General features: G+C 37.9%; 1 protein-coding gene across 2 annotated transcripts in view; it reads right to left on the reverse strand.

Annotated features, from left to right (window-relative positions):
* FBXL5 (F-box and leucine rich repeat protein 5) overlaps positions 1 to 21,022 on the reverse strand; it is a 35,617-nt gene that overhangs the window by 4,374 nt on the left and 10,221 nt on the right. The window contains exons 2-11 of one of the 2 annotated variants that reach the window (XM_071808588.1): positions 18,083 to 18,298; positions 16,168 to 16,263; positions 15,183 to 15,366; positions 14,223 to 14,246; positions 12,664 to 12,846; positions 10,148 to 10,273; positions 9,120 to 9,268; positions 8,842 to 8,924; positions 6,570 to 7,292; positions 3,637 to 3,785 (exon numbers count right to left, since the gene is read on the reverse strand). In XM_071808588.1, coding sequence (XP_071664689.1) covers positions 3,637 to 3,785; positions 6,570 to 7,292; positions 8,842 to 8,924; positions 9,120 to 9,268; positions 10,148 to 10,273; positions 12,664 to 12,846; positions 14,223 to 14,246; positions 15,183 to 15,366; positions 16,168 to 16,263; positions 18,083 to 18,298 — 1,933 coding nt within the window. The remainder of the gene's footprint in view (positions 1 to 3,636; positions 3,786 to 6,569; positions 7,293 to 8,841; positions 8,925 to 9,119; positions 9,269 to 10,147; positions 10,274 to 12,663; positions 12,847 to 14,222; positions 14,247 to 15,182; positions 15,367 to 16,167; positions 16,264 to 18,082; positions 18,299 to 21,022) is intronic. The other variant, XM_065836424.2, reaches the window with a different exon arrangement.

Raw genomic sequence — 21,022 nt, forward strand, 5'->3', positions numbered from 1 at the left:
AAAAAACCAAACCACACAGAGCTTTCAGCTGCCCCAGTTTTTGATACCGTTTACCACAGAAAGAGCGATAATGGCTTCAGGATGGCAGTAAGAAGGAGCTGAGAGGAGCACAAACAACAGAAGGACAAACAGTTTTTCACAGCCACCAGCAGCAGGAGGCTTCATCATCAACACTGCATGTTGTATTTGATGGTAATGTAGCAAAATAACACATTACAATGGAATTACCAAAATATTGATCAAATTAAGCATTTTCTTTAAGAAAACTACATAAAGGCAATATTAAATTCAAATCCAAGTTTACTAAGTGCTAGTCACTATCAGCCTTTGGTCAAGTTACACTTACAGACCTTTATGAGAGCACCCTGGTTGTTTGTACAACTTAAAGGGAGACCAGAATCTTGAAGTCTAACACCACCACAGCCCCATATAAATCTGCACTCAGGAGTTCAGAAATCTTAACAGAAATTGCAAAGTCTTGGTACACTGCTGGAAGACAGATCAAACTACTACCAATGAATTTCTAAATGCCAGAGGAAAAGAACAAATCATCAGAATCATCACAACTTTATTTTATTAATGCCCTATTCCTTTAATTACAGCACCTGAGGACTACATCATTTAAAAAAAAAAAAAAAAAAAACAAACTCTAGCAACTGAATCATACTTAAAAGCTGCAAAGAACTACTGCTGCAGAGATCAGGGAGCCTAATTTTTCTAATCCTGAAGCTGACAGCACCCCAGGCTTTAAAACTGAGACTACAGTAAAGGGACTGAACACAGCTGGACAGAACAGCCTATGGGGAAATACAAACTCTTGAGTGGGAACAGGTAAATCAAACATTAAACTCTCCTTGCTGAGTTCTGTGTGATTTACCGTCAAATGTGTTTTAGACATTAAACAAAATCAGCAATTAGAAGGGGTGTACACTGACAGATTTGTTTTCAGCTGTAGCTGAGGGTTACCTAGCTTTGAGTCTGCAGTGTTGAGTAAAACACAGGTAGAGATCCTAAATATTAGTATGTAAACCAAGAACTGAAATCATACTAACAGTAAACAAACAGAAAATAAATTTGGAAGTGTATGCAAATTCATGGTCTCTGCTCATACAAACTCCATTGTATTACTGCTGTGCAACAGTTTGCGACTCAGATCCAACTGAGTCCATCTAACCACATGTGCTTCACCTTTCTAGTTTCAGTCTACCAGGAAGGCAGAGCAGCTGTGGTTAGACCAGCACTTGCAATGAAAATCCAAAAGCTGCAAACAAACATGCCTACCAAACAAGTCCAGCAAGACCTCCACAAAGAAAACCCAATGAAGCTGCAAGGGCCCCTCCATTAGGGTCAGTGGAAAAAAAAAAAACAAACAAAAAAAAAATCTGAAAATAGGCTGTAGGTGAAAGTAAAGCCCTTATATATCAACAAACAACAAAGTGGCATGTTTGTTTTTCAACGATTACTAAATTCATGCTGCTGGCTCCTTTTCTTATTCTGCAAGACTGACAGGTTTTCCAACATGATCCCAGAACGTATCGCCTTCCCCCAAAACAATCCCTGATCAGCTGCTGGGCAAAGAAAATTATGAAGTTATTCTCTACATGCTTACAGATCAGTCACCTTTGTGCAGCATTTAATAATACAATCCAAGTATGTGCAAACAAACAGCTTCAGGTATGGACTGATTTAAATGAAACAGCTATTGCTTTCCCTACGGTTACTTTAGAAATAACAAATGATACAGAAATAGTTCAAGCTGTCTCAGAAATCCTGCTGCTTACAGAGCAGAATAAGGCATTAGTTTCACACTGAGTAGCCCCATCACAAGGAAGTTTGAATGAAAATACAAAGAACTGTACCCAAATAAAACTGCAGGGGATTCGGTTATAAAAGGTTATTTCCCATTTCAGAGTTTTGCTAGAACACTCGTGTAAGTTTTTATTGACTTCCTTCTGAAATAAAACAGACACCAACTTCTGAGATGCTACTGCTTCTCAACAGGTGTGAGAAGTCGGACCAGCACAGACTCACACTCCTGTTGATTTCTCTCTAGAGCAGTAACTGTTCCTCCAAAGGCACCAGGATGCTCTACAGAGCTTTTAGGCTCACGGCTTCCAGCAGGCAGTAAAGGAAAGGAAATAAAAAGCAAGAGGATCAGGGCAACTTGACAGAGTAATTCTAAAAAGTATTCTCTTCAAATATAAATAATTACTTGGGGGTATTATGGAACAGCCAAGCTTTAAAGTGGTGGACTCGCACAAGAGATTCCGGCTTTGTAAGCTAAGATGACACAGCGTACTTCAGGAACAGAGAGAAACAGAAGTGTTGGAAGACAAACCAGAATATCAAGTCTGGTATTACTGACAGAAGTGAAAACAGGAAAAGCAGCAAGGAATCAGATGTAAAAGGCTTTTAACTGGTCTTTGAAGCCATCTTTAAAGTCAACACAATGCAGGAAAGAGAGGCAGTGATGTATTTTTAAAGAGGAACCTTAAAATTTTCAGGTTGAAATGCTAGAAGATTTTAAAAGATGTATTCTGGTTGGAATGGAAGGAATTAACAAAAAGCGAATACCTCAAAAAAACTACAAAAAGAAAAACCCAGCAGTGTCAAAAAAGTTTGTAAAGTGCAACAATTATGGAAGCAAAATATTATTTAATACTTTCACATCTAATATTAGGGTCCAATCCAGGTGCATCACGTTGTATCAATTTCAGTGGATCAAATACCCAACTATCAGTATGAATGTATTTGAAGCACCAAAGCTCTGGCAGCCTGTACCCCTGCTGTGGCTGCACCTCAATATTGATGCAAATTATTGAGCTGAACACCATGAACTACCAGGGAACATAGTTTTGGTTTACACATCATTAGCTATCATCATCCTGTGAACTTAGTTATTATCCTCCTTCTCCCTTCTGTTGCACTTAGCTGTTCTAAATTCACACATGGAATACAAGTCACACCATGGTTCCTCTCTGTAATGCTATGAATGCTTACTGGACCTGACATAATAGACTGAATTCCAGTGTGGTAAACACCAAAAAGACTTGAACCATAAACGTATTTTATGCATTCATCCAGATCCTTCTCCAGCTTAGATCCATCCCTAAGCTACTGAGTAAGCAAAATCAGAAAAACTAAATCACATTTTCCATAAGGACACAGGATGATAGGATCAAAAATATCCTATACCAGAACCACAGCAAAACACATCATTCCTTTCCTAAAAATCACTGTGTTAGTACCAGTCTAATTAAGTCTCTGTCTGAAGTTATGACCATAGAGAAAACATAGAATTATTTTATTTACAGTGAAGATATTGAGAGGGCAAGTGTGTGTTAGCTATATGGAGACTTACTTTCTACCCTCTTTACTTATGCTAAACTAAATTGAGATATAGGGACTAAAAATACAGAACTGTCACTAGTGTCAAGCAAAAAACCCCAAGAGAACAAATGAGGAAAAACTGGCTTAACAGTTGTCATTTCATAATTAACCTGTGAAACTCAGTGCTACACAGCCAAGAAAGAAAGAGTGAGGTTTTCGTGTCTCTTTTTGTTTTGTTTCAAAAAGCGTCCTTAAACCAAACCTCACTCCCCAGAAGAGCATCGCATCTTCATAAAAAGACATTACCGTTAATGTTGTCACAGTAGTAAAAGTGTTCATCGTTCAGGGAGGGGCACGCAGAAACTAAATCCTGCAGGCCTGCACCGGTTACAGAGAGACAGCCCGAGAGGTTGAGGTGTTCCAGGTGCGGCAGTCCTCCGCCCAGAGTCAATGCCCTGCGAACAGACAAGAGAGGCGTCAGGAGCCCGCACCGCGCCAGACTCACAAGTGCTCCCCTGCATCACCAAGTCAGACGTCACTGCGTCTTCTAGCAAAACCCACACCTCTAATGAAACACAGAGTTTTAAATCTGGCAGTTTCATACCATACATAGGTGATCACCCCTGAAGCTGCATAACCAACCTGAAATATAAACCGATCTGTACAGAAACTAACAATTCTTTCTGACAGACTTAAATGGTAAATCACTTTGTTTAAGAATTACTCCAGAGATGACCAAGTATTTCAAAGAACTACCAAGACATTCTTCTCCAATACACCACCAATTCCAAAAAACATGACACTCCCAAGTTTGGTGCATGACACTTCCAAAAGTTCCAGTGTCTTATAATTTGGGGTTAAAATTATTTTGGAATCCAAATTTTTATTTTCCAAGGGCTGACAGCAGAGCCTCTCTGTGCCAACACACCACCTTATTATTCAAGTGTAATTCTGTGTTTTTCCTTCAAGTGCAAGAATGTTTGGTTGCTGATGCAAGAGCTTCCTGGATGTGTCACACCTGAGCAATCACTCAGAGCTTCTCTGTGAGCTCACAGGGCAGCCAGCAAAAGTTCAAGCACAAACAAGCTCATCCACCTGAAAAAACACCAGGCTTGAACCACCCAGCTGCAGATTCAAGCCAGGACATAAAACTGAAAATGCTTTCAGAGCACCACAGCACAACTTTCTCCTGTCGGCAGGCAGAAGCAGAGCTGTTGACCACAAAACCAGCCATCACTTAACAACTTCTCTATGAAATGAGCTGGCAAATGTTTTTATTAGGAGGTTTCATTCTCTTTCCTCAGTGACTCAAACTATGGTGTGGAGTGCAAGAAGCACTTGCTGCGGCACACTCTCAGCTCTTAAATAGTGTCTTTTATCCAAGAAAGCACCAGTGGGAAACTGGCACCGCAACTAAACCCTTCCCATGACTCAATGGCCCAGTCTCCCTTTGGTGCTAGATTACTGAGTTATGAAAAAAACAGACCAGTAACATGCAAACTACACACAGCATGACTTGATCACCACCAAACGAAACTCAGCAGTACCAGTCTGCTCCAAGACTGGAACAGCAACAAGCTCAAACACAAAGCACAGACATCTGAAGCTTACACTGAGAAAGACTAACACTGGTGAGTGCAAGAGTTAAGTGTCAGAAGAACCACTGCAGGAGACATTTGAACAGCTGGTACTTCTGAACATCAAATGAGGATGAAGTCTCCCAAGAGAGAAATCTCTGCCCACGGAGCCTCATGCTACTTCTTAGTTGCCTACAGCACACAGCACAGGTAGGCACGAAGTCTTCCCACTCCAAACAGCTTTAATTAGCCCTAAGTGCTGCAGCACATCTGAGCAGCAAGTACTTCAGCCTCATCCTATTTTCATTAAGAAGCAATAATAACATTTTTCTGACACAAAACATCAACGACAAATACTATCACACATAGGAAATTTTGTCATTCTCTTGAAGCCATCTCAATGTTCAAGTCAACTTCAACTATTTTTTCTACTCCTTTAATTTTTATATGAAGTCATATTTAACATGATGTTCTGCACATCTGAAATTATTGTAGAATCATTTAGGGTGGAAAAGACCCTGAAGATCGAGTCCAACTGTAAACCTGACAGTGCCAAGTCCACCACTAAACCACATCCCTAAGCACCACACCTACACATCTTTTAAACACCTCCAGCAATGGTGACTCAACCACTTCCCTGGGCAGCCTGTTCCAGTGCCTGACAACCATTCCAGTGAAGAACTTTTTCCTAACATCCTATTTAAACCTCTCCTGGTGCAACTTGAGGCTGTTTCCTTTCATCCTATCACTTGTTACTTGAGAGAACAGACTGACACCCACGGCCCTACAACCTCCTTTCAGGTAGTTGCAGACAGTGATAAGGTCTCCCCTCAGCCTTCCTTTTTCAAGGCCAAACAGCCCCAGCTCCCTCGGCTTCTCCAGACCCCTCACCAGGTTTGTTGCCCTTTTCTGAACTCTTTCCAGCACCTCGATGTCTTTCTTGTTGCAAGGGGCCCAAAACTGAACACAGGATTCAACGTGGGGCCTCACCATTGTCGAGTACAGTGGCACAATCATTTCTCTAGTCCTGCTGGCCACACTATTCCTGATACAAGCCAGGATGCTGTTGGCCTTTTTGGCCACCTGGGCACACTGCTGGCTCATGTTCAGCCAGCTGTCGATCAACACCCCCAGATCCCTCTCTGCCAGGCAGCTTTCCAGCCACTCTTCCCTGAGCCTGTAGCGCTGCCTGGAGTTGTTGTGACCCTTGGCTTTGGCCCATCTACTGAGCCTGTCCATAATTATGTCATTATCCAGACAGGTTAAATGAGATGTTACTCCAGTTCTATAAAGCTTCAAGCATAGTAACAGGCATTACGAGAAAGAAAAAAAAAGTGGATCAACACAATTTCTTAATAAGAAACCACTAAAGCTCAAATCTAAAAGCATTAATACTGCCTAGAACAACAAATCATGAAAATACTTGACTTCAGAGGACACATCTAAAAGATTTAATTTTTTTTAAATCCCCGAAGGAAAAGCTGGAGAAAGTATTCTGCTCTGGTACTACAAATATTTTGAGATGCAAAACTACTTGAAAATTTTTATTGAAGTAATGCTGGTAAGTTTTTACTGAAACTATGCAGATTCACCCCAGCATAAGCCAACAAATTAAATAGAAAAAATGTACTCCAGCAAAATAGCTCAAAAATGTCTCCTCACCTGAGAGCACGGTCTGTGATCTGGTAACATCCAGACAGACTGAGAAACTGAAGAACTCGTGCAGTCTCTTCATCTGGTTTTTCACTTCCAGAGTACACCAAGTCTTTTTTCTCTGACTGCTTAGTCCTTGTTGGTTTTTTACACAGTGCAGAGGACTCTGGAAGTGGTCGAATAGTTCTTAGTGCTGTCCCAGCACAACAAAATGCGTGACCGCAATAAATCAAGTCAGTAGAAGCACAGTGCTGCTGCCACCCTCTAGTCCTTAATCCGTAAATGTCTCTATTGTAGCAAGATCCAGAACAATTAATGTGGGATGTCGGTTCCATAAGACAAAACCCTTCAACGTTTCTGTGTCTCCACTCCGCAGCATCTTCAATGTCAGCTAAATCATCTGCATCCAGCATCCACACGTATGCAGAACTGAAGGTTTCTGAGCTGTCAGGTTTAGTCCAGTGCTGCTCACCATCTCCTCCCTCAATGAGGTTTTCATTGCTGATTTCACGCAAACAATTATACTTCTTGTTGGACTGCAGGGTAATTTCTCTGTTTTTCCACAAAGTCTTAGCATTCTTGTTTCGACAGCTTTTCAGAATACCTTTGTTGTGGTGAGTTGATATGATACCCAGAGCTCTGGAAACCCTCTCTATAGCCACATCTGTGATTTTTTCACATCCAGACAGATCAAGGTGGCGGAGATTTTGACAGCAACCAACTGAAGACCAACTGAAATCAGGGAAAAAAGTATTTTGTTTGTTTTGTCCTTTTTTTGTGTGTGATCAGGAATAGGTGTCAAGGTTAAATATACAAAAGAACAGTTCATAAGTAAAATACTTCTATTAATTCACAGAATATATAAAGAAAACCCCAAACAGGTTAGATTTGATACTCTGAGTGCTGTATATATGTCTAGAAAAATTATGGCTAAAGAAATGCAAAATGAATCATGAATCAGTAACATCCTGTATTTTTTTCATTTACTGAGACTTCAAATTTGCCATACATTGAACAAATTTTTAAACAGCAAATCAGACTGCAAACACAAAATACATGTGTGCCAACAAATTCAAAAAGCAGCTTCTGTTGTGTATAATGCAGTTACCAAGAGCCATCTAAGTTACTAGACACCACAGTTAAGAAAGCTGAAAAAGATGAATTAGCAATTTCACCCTGCCAAAAAAAAAGATCTGAGATGAAATATTCAGTTCAAAGTATTTTAAGAGCTGTAATTTGTACTATTTGAGTTTCTCAAGCTTGGCTGTTTATACATATTGAAATATCAGTGTAGTTAGGTTACATACCCTCCTGTCATTTCCCATTACTTTCAGAGAGAATAGCTGGATTCATGAAATAAATTATGTACAGTATTAATTATTCCACAAAAGTGATTAGGATTAGAGATGGTAATGAAATCAAACTTTTCCATATTAACAAAAGCTCACCCCTGTATACCTAAGTGACCTTTACTTATCCATAGCTCATGTTAACTACAATTTACTTTCCATAAGTTATTACTTATATTTACAGCAAGCCAAACTCATTTTTTTAGTTATAAATTGGGGTGTTGAAAAATATACATATATGAGAAGTGGCAAATAATATCACTTTCACTAGAGATTGACAAGATCTCACAAAGATTGATTTCTGAGCCACAGAAATTCCATAAGGAATTTTACTTCAACTAAAGCTTCTTGCGCTAGCATCCACACTTGTAAAATTTTCTGTGTTGTTAGCACAGAAGACTTGAGAGCGCTGTATGATGAAAGTATTGGACACTAAAACAGCCATCAAGTTTCAATATCACAATAAGACCTACTGCCACCAATGGAATTTCTGCAGGAATCCACAGGTACTGCATCTAAGCCTTAGAGCTTTGCCCACCATTTAATCAATAAATTGCAGTACTCCAAACACTGCCAGCTGTATCGGACCAAGAACTACCATAACTAATTGACTCTGCAAAATCTATGGGCAATTTTAAGATACTAATACTAGAACAAAATTGTTATGGATAGCTACAAATTGATAGCTAATACATATCCAATACTGAAGACAGAGCATTTTAACTGGCCATTACAAAATTACATTATTCACTTGCTATTTCATTGATTTGTTATTCTAGTTTAGTTTTTAGTTATATGTGAATCCTGAATGTGATTTCTCTATTTGTCTCTTTATTGGCAAGTTACGTATTTGCCAAGACATACCTGAAGGTTCCCCCCCCCCCAGATTTGTAATTTTTTTTTTTTTTTAAAGGAAACAACAATTATCTAACCTTTCAAACGCGGAGTCTGAAATATCAGTTTGAGTGAGATCCAAATATTCCAAGTTGGGGCAAAGCTCCAAGATCTGTCTAACCTGGAAAAGGAAAATAATCAGTAAAGACACAAGCCAATAAGGCTGCACATGGTGTCAAGAGGCAACATACAAATTAACATTCTCTTGAATTTCCAGCTCATTTTCACTACCCAAGTGTTTTAAACTCAAGCTCCTCAGTTATTAATTAGAGGCTGCATAGCCACAATTATCAAATGCCAGTTTCAAATGACATACCATTTTGCTAGACACCGCAGAGCTGTAGGCCAACACTAACGTCTTCACTGAGGAGCCCACATGCGGGAGGACATTATGAATTAAGCCGTGAAGTAAACGTTTTTCCATTTGTGCTATATTAATGGCAAGTGAATCTTCAGCTGCTTCTTCTGCCAAAATAAAACCAAAGAGAAAGACTGAAAATATGCTTTGAGTCATTTGGAATTCACATTGCTGCCTTACATCAAACAAGTTTTCAGGAAACTAAAGAAAGTTTTATAAGGCGTAAGTTTCAGAAAGTACCTTACATCAGACTTTTGCTGAACTGTAGCTCAAAATACAAATTAAGCCTCATCTTTAAAAGCTGTTTGCCTTTCTGACAGTCCTGAAGAGTTTAACTCCAACAGCAAGTAAAAACAGTAAAGGTCTTAACAGAAAATTATCATTAAAGCACATAGAGAAATATTTACTACAGATTATGTATTGCTCAGGCCTGTCTGAGGCAGCTGTTTCCACCAACTTGCTTTATACATTGAAATATAATCTTAACCAAGCATTTCATATCCCGCAATATAACAGCGTAAGATGAATTTTAAATTAATCCTAGAATGCGTTAGGATGCAAGATAATGAAGAGATGAAGCCTAGCTTTTACCTCCTTCCTAATTCCAGACACATCCTCCTAAATTTTCTTCTACCTGCATTCATGTTTGCTCTCTCCCAGACGAATTAATTCAGCTTATTAAAACCAGCTGCCTGCTTCTTCCCCCACCTTGCCCCTCATTCCTCTTCTTGTTTTTCACCCACTGGGAATCAGGATAAAAATGGGAAAAAAGAGCACTCCTTTCAAGTTCTTTACTGTAGAACTCTGCTTGGCTTAGTAAGCATGTAATCTAGATAGAACATAAGCATTATTGCATTTGTCATTATTGTAATGTACTGGAATAAACTACGAAAAAAAATGTATTTTAAACTGATTTTACAGAAAAAAACTCCATTAAAAAAAAAAAAAAAGAGACACAAAACCTCACCAAAATCAGATTTACCCACCAGATTCATCTATGTCAGCATCTTCATCCCATTCCTGGAAAGCACGACTTTCATCTTTTCTGTTTTTCACCCATTCCTCATCAGGTTCTGTCTCAAGATCTGCCGCAGGACCACTGTACCAATCACCTACTCATCCCCCGAAAGGAGAAAGAAGGGGGAGGAAAATTTAAAATTTCTCATCACTGCAGAAAACAGCAATGATAACTTCTTAGTATACCTGACATAAAGATATAAATGAATTCTGCATTCATCTCAACAATGGTTGGACTGAACCTGGACATAATTCTTACTTCATTTAAGTTTTAAAGCTTAAAACAACTCCTGAACAGTTTCAGGACCATTACAGAACTCACAGTCTACTATGCCACTCTGAGACACGCCTGTTGTCATTATTTTCTGATAGGGTCCAACATGATTGCAGAAATAGCAGAAGCGATTATAGAATATTTGGACTGTGTATGAGCTGAAGTTCTTTCTGGTAGATATATTAACCATCAACTTTTAGTAAGATATTTAGGTTTAAGACATTTCCATTTTCCTCTGGAATCGTACAAACATTCAATCAACCAGGATCTATTTTATTAGCCCGTTTTTGGTCACTGCACACGACCACTCCAGGATCAAGAAACCCCATTCCAGAAGTAGCCTACTTATAATAGCTATACAATACTCGATCATAACATATATGACTCAAATCAACAGACAATAGTTTTTCAGAACGTCTGGATGAACACTAATACCAGCAACAGCTCCACTGTTCCAACTTGTAGGCACTGCCTCTCCACAAGCTATTAAATTACTTCTAGTTTGAGTTTACTGTTGTGTTTGGCTTGGTATAAGCAGGTCTGCTGCCTCCCTGAGCACAGACATATTAGAAGTAGCTTAACCTTCTGTCTCCCTCGTGGGGGATCCTGCTACCCCCCTAAAGCACCAGTAACCTCTGTTGTGCAGTATCTAAAGGAACAAGGTTTCCTATATGAGCAAGTGACAATGAAATTCTAATTGATTATCAACAACTGCAAAGCAAAAGGTTTTGGTAACATTTCTCATCTTCTTTAACCCATCTTTTTAACACACAAGAAGGCTCAGAAGCCCTCTCTGTACTAGAAGGGGGGAAAGAAAAAAATCAAAACTAAGCCTGTAGTTTTATGTTCTTTTTTCTCCCTCTGGCAGCAAATCCCATTTGAGAAGCTTCTACCCAGTTCAGAGCACTTCTGCACAAACAACTGCAGTGGTGCAGACAGTATGTCACAAATCTACCCTCCTGTTCTGCCAAAAACAGGTTTAGGAATAAGTAATTTTAAACACTTGCCAGTTACCTTTTTTTGCATAGCACTGAATTATCCAGACTAATTTTTAGCCAAAAATAAAAATTTAACAATTTGAACTCTGAAACCTCTCCGCTCAGCCTTTTGCAGCCAAAGGACAAAACTATTCTTTTCGGTAAGATTAAGACAACAACAAAAAAAAATTCAGACCAAAAGTCATTTAACTCCTCTCTGCCTTATACAGATTTCAGAAGTCATAAAGGTCTGGCCAGAAAGAAGTTTTAAGCTTTTATGTATCTCCAAATTTAAGTTATATATCGTTAGCTTTCTCTCTTAAAAATCTTAAAGGCACATAAAATATTGTTTATTAAGCAGCACAGACTGTCTGCTATTTACTCACCTACACTGACATAGCAGCAATTGTGAAGCCTGCAATGCCGTACTCCAGTGATTGTTTAATATTCACATAAATAAGGATAAATAAAAATAGAAATATTTAAACCTACAAATAAGATTCTGATGACTTGTAACTGGCCTCATTGGAACAGAGAGTATTCTGTCTATTTTGACAAGTACTTTCGCAAAGGTTACACTTGTCAACAGGAAATATTAATTAACAGGAGAGTTTGAGAAACAGAAGTTATATAAAACCACTTAATCCTTACTGCAGTAGAAGTTATTGAAGTAACATATCTGAAGAATCAATACTAAAACATTCATACAGTTCTTTGAAGTTTGAATACAAAAAGTAAGAGATTCTGAGGAAATGTTAGGGCTCCACTTGTTTTAAATTTCCGTTCTGCACTTACATACTTTATTTCTACCTAGTAACCTAATGAAATAAAAATTTTCCTGATATAGGTGTAACAGCAGCATTTAAAATCCAAAACTCCTTAAATTCTTAAATGATAATTAAGATGTTGTATTAGTGAATATACTTTTTAGCATTCATACAAGCAAACAAACCTCAGTAAAACTAATCAACAGTTTGTATACAAGAGCTACTCCTGAGTGACAACCAAGACAACTTCTAGTGTTCTAATTCTACAAGATGCAGGTATGCTTTGAGGCTTTTAAACATTTAACCAAGTTTCAGGGCACTATCCTCACCAGATGGGTACACCCTTCCAGCATGCTCAGCTGTCAGATTCATTGCACATGTCAGCCTATACTCAAGCACTCTCTTCTATAGACTAAGAAATTCTGACCTTTGACATGCTTTCAAAGGAAGAATTAAATTTAGCTTACCTCTGGCCCAGCGAACAGGGTAGAGATGTTTCCAGAGAGATCCAGTTTTAGCCAACTGTGCCCATTCAGTGCTTACTTGACTGCACTGACATAACTCTTGGGGGTTAAGGTAACTGAAAATGGTCAGCATTACTTCAGGAGGAAGATTAGTAATATTTGTGGTGTGCCCTGTTACTTCAGTTTCTGAAATACAGAAAGTGAGTGTTAAGTGAAGTACACCCTCACAGTTTTAAATTAGAATAGTGGAACCCACATTTTGACTAGGCCAATGAAAAAAATAACATCTGAAAAAAATGTAAACAGCTGTTTGGCGAAAGAGTTGAAAAAAAAAATAGGTATCGCTTTGGCTTTAAAAAACTTTCACTGTAATACCACCTTAAACTGAACAAATAAAGAAAAAATATCAGCTTGGTTTTCTGTTTGCCATTTTCTCCACTGGCAGTTTTTTCCAACCCTGACCCCCACAAGGGTCCAGAAAAAGCCCTGGACAAAAGTAAACTGCTGCTGCTCAACCACAGCAAGATGTACGGAGTATCTACTATAAATGAAAACAAATTAAATGCTTTAAAAAAAAAAAAGTCTTATGCCATAGATGATATATATATATGTACCTGCTTTGCCACATTCTCAGGAAACAGCACTAGCACCCAGAATCGACCAGCTGGGATCACTCTCACTGAAAGCTGGGACACAGCAAGAAGCCCATGCTCAACTCCTTGCAGCTGTCTCATTTTATTTCTAGCTTTAACTGCTAGTATACATAACTAATTTTAACTTCTGAATGGTGACAAGATATTCAGGTTGTAAAGTAATACTAAATATTAGGTTAGAGGCTAAAATTTGACCACTGTAATTAATACTTCAGTGGACAGCAGCAGGAACCATCTCCCATAGCTCTCCCATACCCCCCTTATCACGACAGTACAAAGCTGCAAACTATATAAAATAACAAATTCAGTGTTTTGGCTAGTGGGGTGTTTGCTGTTTTAAGAGAATTTTTAATGTTTTATTTGAGGACAACTTACTTGCGAAAAAATATTTCTAAAATAGTTTTCAGGAGTCCCTAGAAATATAATAGTAGGTTTCACGAATTAGTGGGGATTTACTTCTAAAGTTAGGACACAAAGAACACAAGATTTTACAGCACGACAAGTATCAGGTTTCTTCTTGCAAAAAAGCTTCAAAAGTGAGTATAATGTAAACTTTATGCCGTGATAATCTATTGCTACCTCAAAAAATACAATTAAATACAGTTTTACTTGATGAATCTATATATTTGTTTGTATACCGGGCAAGTTGCTACAGGTAAACTATCAAGAATTTCACACTAAAATGCAGTTCAAGCTGCACAGGATGGCAAGCTGTGTTATTTTATTCCATTTTTAAAAAGTGGATGCAGGACACATACTTCCTTCTCCCTAAAGTCTAGAACAGAACCATTGCAGAATTACTACTGTCCCAAAACTGGTATTCCAGTTAGACGTAACAGCAAGTAATGCCATAAGGCTACTTCTATCACATTCATCTGTTCAGACTCAATAGCATTTCACACCACGGACCGTGATCTTTTCTGAAGGCTTCACCTGGAGGGCAGAAAATGACCAGTTCAGTAGTTCAGAGAAGTCAAGTTTCACCAAAAAAAAAAAAAAAAAATCTGATTACAGAGTAGTTTTTCACATCTTATCACCAGCACAAAATCAGTTCATGAGGGCTTGCTCTACTTATCAGTGTCACACCCCAGTATTACACTTTTGGTACATTAATTACCCCTTCTTGGGCACATCAACTCTACTTTGTTAGTCAAGAGTGAAAACTGTAAAGACAAACAACTTGCGCTGTTTCAACAGTCATAAAACAAGCCTGAAGTGCACTTTAGTAGTTATCCTTCTGTTCCAGCCCTCATCAGGAAAGGTAGTTACAGATGAATGCAAATTAAATACCCACTTCCAGAACGCACGTTTCATCTGACCTACTCACATGCTGCACGGATTCATTCCCTTGTATTACTCCACACACAGTTCCTTCCTTCCTGATTCCTGAGGAGCCCAGGAAAGTTAAGTAGTGGAGTTGGGGAAGGTGAGTTGCTTTTAATTTGAAATATTGTGAGTTGGCTAACTATTCTTTTATTAAGCCATCAACAAGAGCTTACAAAGTGGTCCTAAAAACCAATAATTACATGCAGGGTCTGCAAACAGAAAATACAATTTCAGTGGAAGAATGAAATCAGAAGTTAATTATAATTTCTGCCTGTTCATTATCTCAAATATTACCATGGGAAGGAAGGAAGAGGAAAAACGTCAAGAACAGGTAAAGAATGAAGTACTATCTACATTACAACCTGCCAAGAAGCCTGTATCGAACAGTAAAGTCCCTGAAGTTTCAAAACTGGTTTGAAGAAATTTCCATTTTATAAAAACTGGTTTAACTGTGCATACGTAACTTTAGGTATAGAACTGGTGTGTCTTTTTAGATAGAAATTGCAGTTTGAAAATTATTATAACTTTAATTAGATGTTTCACCTTGATCTGCCTTCTCGTCCACAGAATACTTAAAGACCTTCTGAAGTTCTTCTGCTTGATTCCACTTACTAAGACCTCTGAATTCTGCAGCCTCCTTTTGTGAGCAGTGCTGTGCAATTACTTTCTTCTTAATATCTTTCAATTCTTCATAAGTAAAGTATTCCATCAACATAGGCTGGAAAACCTAAAGCAAAGCAGGGGGGAAGTTTATTGCTGACAGAGATAGTCAACAGTGCTACACAGACCTACCAACACAGAATTTTCCTTTCCAAATTCTCTCCAAGTAAAACATGTCAAACATTAAGTGAACCTAAACACAGGATGATGGAAGTTTTGAGTCCCAACCCTCTGCTTGCCAGTGGATCACTGCGTAGTCTCAGACAAGCTGTTTTACTGTTTTCCCCAACAGAAAAGGGAAGTGATTAAAGTTGCTTAAACGAGATAATTTATCGAGATACTCACACGGAATGCAAAGTGGCACAGAAGAAAAACATGAGGAAATATTTCTGTTGGACAGACTTCGGAAGATTTACTCGCCTCAGAAGATGCTTCCGAGTTTTTGGATACCCATAAATCATCAGACTGGCAGTACTAGTCTATGTGTCCAATATAGGTCAGAGGCTGTTTGGGAGTGTCAGTTTGAGTCATGAAGCGCTGGTTTACAGGACCTCTCTTTTTCCTTTAAGTTCTGCTAGACATCCCCTTAAGTAATTACCTGCTGCAATCAAATTCCAGCCCCAGTGGACTTTCATCATCAATTTTTTAAAGGACCAGAATTTCATCATAATGTTTCAATATGTTCACTGTTTTGGAATGTGTCACTTTGAAGTCAGAGAACAGAACAATGATACCACAGCCCTGAATGCAAATTGGCAGAGTAATAGAGAACTGTGAAAAAACTGAACCTCTGAGCCCTTTGTCACTATTCAGTCATTCCAAACCCCAAGGAAGATCAGGATAATATTTGAGGAAAAATTTTACCTACCTCCTCTTCCTCTTTCATATGAGGAAGGAAATCCCTGGTAAAGGCTTCCAATCTCTCCTTCAGCTGTTTCGCATAGTTTAGCTGTTCATATTCATTCTGAGAAGAAAGTAAAGATTTAACTATAACCTAATCCTGTCCATTCATTCAAGGATTGAACTGTTTTTCAGAGTAAAGCCCATTATGTCTTCCCCATGCATGCGGCATGTTTGCTCTATTTCATAGCAAGAATATGCTCACTTACAGTTCATGACAAGCTGACAGTTTGTACTAGCCTGTTACTAAGCAGAACAAAGTATTCCCTTCCTGCCTAATTCTAATTTATTTTGTTACCAGATATGAATTAACTTGTCTAATCACATTTTTACTTTGGAGCAAAGACTGAAGTCTGCCAATCTACAAGCTCACCCAAAGTTCAAGTAGGAACAGAATAAGTATTTGCATATTCTGCATAAGAATTGTTCTAGGATACAGCAGTTCCACTTCATCTTTTAACTGCATACATTTCACATTATTTATTCTACAATTCTAGCTTCCAAACTACAATCAGAATTTATAGACAGACATGTTCTATACATATTTACTCTGGAAACTAAAGAACCCCTTAAATAAAGATGTAACTGACTTTTAAATGCTAAAGGTAGACCAACCTCATCTATCAATTTGTTAGCTTGTTCTCTGTGCCAGTAATAAGAAGTTGGTTCTGAAGTCTCCCCAATAATTGCAACATACTGGAGTTCCTCATAGCTCTTACAGTAAATGTTGTAAGTTTTTATTTTCCACCTTCTACAACATCAAGAAACCCTCACTATTACAGAAAAAAAAAAAAAGCTTAAGCCATCAGTTTAAATTACAGTAATCACATTAAAAAAAAAAAAAACTTAAACAGTTAACATATCTAGAGAGCTACAGAAATCTGGTTTTCCATACTTAAGAAGTCAAGTAATGGAATAACACCAGCATCCTACCAGAGAAGGCATAACACAAAGCCAAGTGTGTTAAATTTCCCCTTCTCCTTCACTTCGCTTCCTTTTACAAATCATTAATGGACACAGCTTAAGACAAATTTTAAGGTTTGATATACACAGGGAAAAAATTATTTGCAGGATACTCAAGTCAAACACAGCCTTAAATAGTAAAATAGAATGAATCAACTGCATATTTAGCGTCTTCCTTATTGAAAATACGGACCATGTGTACTAGAAATGTGACAAAGGATGTCAAATTATTACTAGCAACTATAGTTCTTAAGAGTACAGGATGGGGGAGTTGAGTTGGGTACCCCAGAGGAAAGACACAGCAGAATTCAAATAAGATTCTACTGGAGAAGCGGTTAACAACTTTAAGTTGTGAAAAAGCCAACTCGAGAAATAACATTTACAGTTTCTTAAGAACTGGAACACTAACAACATCACTGAGCAACAGATTACTGGAAGGAGTACATGACTCACTAACAGAACACAACAACGCTCTTTTTTTTAAGTCTGGTAATCATCTCCATTTGTGACAACAATAAAATGCTATGCGCCACAAAAAAAGACACTCAGGGTTTCCTAACAAACTAATAAAAAAACATAATGTCTGTAGTCAGAAACTGTTCTGACCAATTAGCAGAGCAGTCTTCACATTTGAAACTTTCATGCCACCTCTCCAAAATGCCTCCAATTACGCAGTGATGGATTTCTGCCACAAAATACAGCCCTGAAAAAAAAATTTACTAAAAATTTTGTAACTGTGATGAATGGCAAAAAGAATTGGTGTTTCGACTGGAAAGTTTCCACTACTGTATCAAGAAACTAAAAATGTTTTTTCTTCTGCTTTAAATTATTTGTAGAGTATCAAGAAAATGTGAGGTAAACTAAAACATAATCCCAGCATACTTCCCTTAGGATACAACCTCTTCTTATAGCCTACTTACCTTTACATTCTTTAACCCTTTCTCAAAAAGGCTAAGCATCTCTGAGAGTTTGTTGTCCGAGTGCACATTGTACACTGTCCGGCTACGTTGCTGAAGTAAACCAATGATACACTCATTTTCAATCTGCTCGTGCATTTTAAATTCCTTGAACGTGGCATAAAGAGATTGCAGAAGAGCCCGAAAATCATTATTGTTGGAGAAGTTGGTCTTGGAAAGCTGCAAGAAAGAAAAGCACATTAAATATATATATATATATAAAAATCATGTCAAGGTCAAGTTAAATCATTAAAATGGGTATTAGCTCCAATTATTAATTGCTCCCATTAGTTACAAAATAAACGCTTAAAACCTTCAGTTTTATATGGAGAATTTTCAAAAATAAAAACTGAATTTGCAATTTGAGCAACTCACTTCAAAGACATCAAAAATTAGAGTAATGAAGGCTTTTAATCTTCAAGTGCACCAGGTAAAACCAGAGATTCAAGTGCATTGATAAAAATACACAAAGTAGTCTTCTATTTAAAGAGTAACTTTCCTGTAATTTTTCTAATGGTGCACTAAAATACAATTTAATACAACTTCTTCCAGAAGTGGGCAGAATTAATACTTTTCATACTAGATATGGACATTTATATAATATCCCTATTAATACGACTTTTGAAATTAACAGAATTTACAATTATTTTAACCTTCATGACTGACTGGCCATTTGATTTTTGTTAACATAAACTGACACAAATTCTATATAAAGCCCTCAAATTTGTTTTAAAACTTTCAAAATTCATTATGCACAGTCCTTTCACTTACAAGTTTGCTCTCACTGTTCATTAAAAGAGTAACCCATTCACAGTGGAATTCTGTTAACTTCCCAAAGTAAGTTAGCCTAGTAGTTTTATTACAAGGTTGTGTTTTGTGAATTACGTTTAAGTAAACTAAGGGATTTAACTGCACAATTCTCTCATTTCCAGTTGTAACTATGTTACTGCATTTCCCACCACAGGCTCTGAAGAAAAAAAAAAAAAGTAGCTATAAATTTAACAAAGTGTAATATATGTAATAATGCACATTGTAAAGAAAAGCGTGTTACATTTAACCAGACAAATTCTGAAGGCAACTGCCTCATTCCATGTCAATGAACAGGAAAGATGTATGAGAACTTTTTAAAGGAAGATCATCCTTGAGAGAACAATGCAGTTATGGCATTAACTTTAAGAAGCCAGTAAAGCCAAAATCATGTTTAAGCAACATAAGCCAATCTTGTGAAACACTGAGATAAACAAGAGTGGAAGGATATCCTGGCAGAACTCCGCACAATCTCCCGGCCCGGCAGGGAACCAAAAAGCTCGGCCGCTTTCCCAGATCTACATGTTAGTCCATTCTCAACAGGCCCCTGAGCTGATGTTCAGGGATGTGGTGTCCAGATGGAACGCCACGCCCCACCAAAGGAATACAAGCTATCCTAGCTGGTGGAAAAGGTTTCCAATGCACCCAGAACCAACACATCAATACAACACAAAGTTCCAGGCAACACAGTGGTGCCATTTTTACATGTGCACAGTCACCATTAGCAACAATGTTTTGAAACCACATTTTCTTTTGGTGAAAGTAGTAATTTTTTTTTTCCCATTCTTATGTTTTATTCCACATAAAACAGCTTCAAGAATCATAGCCTACAACAGCATACAAGAGCAAGCATTCTACAAATAAAAACATTTAATTCAGAAAACAAGCCACAGGAACATTCAGAAGTGGTTTAGTTTACAAAGATTTTGTGATTTAAGGGTTTCACTTTAAAAGGGAATCTGAGATATATGTTCATCTATAAAACAACCATAGATTGAGAGATCTAAAACATCTATCATAATACAAAATAAAAACAAAAATTTTAAAAAAAAAAAAAAAAACAACACACCACACCCAAAAAAAGCCACCAATAAAACAACACAAACACAAATGTACTTATTCATTCTGACACTGCATTGCCGCTTCCTGGCAAGCAGCAGCAATGCAACTGAAACACACTGGACATCTGCCAAGTCCTTATGCAACTCCAAGCCAGTTGTGCGTATTGTACATTACATGCTGTATATACAAGCAAAATCACTGTCACTATGGAAAAACAAATTTACTTAGCCTCAGTGTAGATAGAAAAGGGCAAAGTTTGGGGTTTTTCTGGTTTTGCTGTTTTCTTCCCCCATACGACCCCCCCAGCATCTTTTAGACCCAATACTGACAGGTCAGGAAAAAAAAAAAAAAAAATCACATTTGAGATGCCCTGTGTTAGGATTTGAGGCATGAAAAGCAAAAGTCTGAACAAGCACAGGAGCTGGGTGCAGAAATACCTCTTCAGAATTGCCTCCTCACCTCCAGTCATTTGTGAGTCAGGCCTCAAGAACAGTGAAGTTTGGTTTCTAATGTAGCATTCTCTTGATTGAGGACTGTCTCTGAATTGCTTATTCTATCCATGAGGATCCCACAACACCTGAAGTCAGCCCCCAAAGCCCCTTTTCCCCAAGAATCCTATTTGCTCCCACAAATGCTTGGCATTTTGGTTGATGTGAAAACATAAACAAGGCTGCTGAAGTGTGCAACAGGAAGGTGAGACAAAAACACTGTATTTTGCTGTTGAGTTTAAAAAGAAAAAAAAACCTCAGAAAATTGGTTCTAATACAAATTAGCATCTTCTCATCCTCATGACTCCAAGTCTTTTCAGAACTCAAAAACTTCTGTTGAACCTACCTATTATCATCCACAGATCTGGAATAAAGAAAGAATCCATTTATGGAAGCAATTTAAGAACTCCTGTTACAAATGCATTGCTCTAGAAGCCACTGTAACCAGGAACACTTGCATATTCACCTCTGCTATTGAGGGTCCAGCAGATATCCAAGAGATTAGGAACCATGGAGAGGATATTGAAGTTTAACGACTGTACTTGAA

This window comes from Patagioenas fasciata, chromosome 4, assembly GCF_037038585.1.
Source record: "Patagioenas fasciata isolate bPatFas1 chromosome 4, bPatFas1.hap1, whole genome shotgun sequence".
Lineage (NCBI taxonomy): Eukaryota > Metazoa > Chordata > Aves > Columbiformes > Columbidae > Patagioenas > Patagioenas fasciata.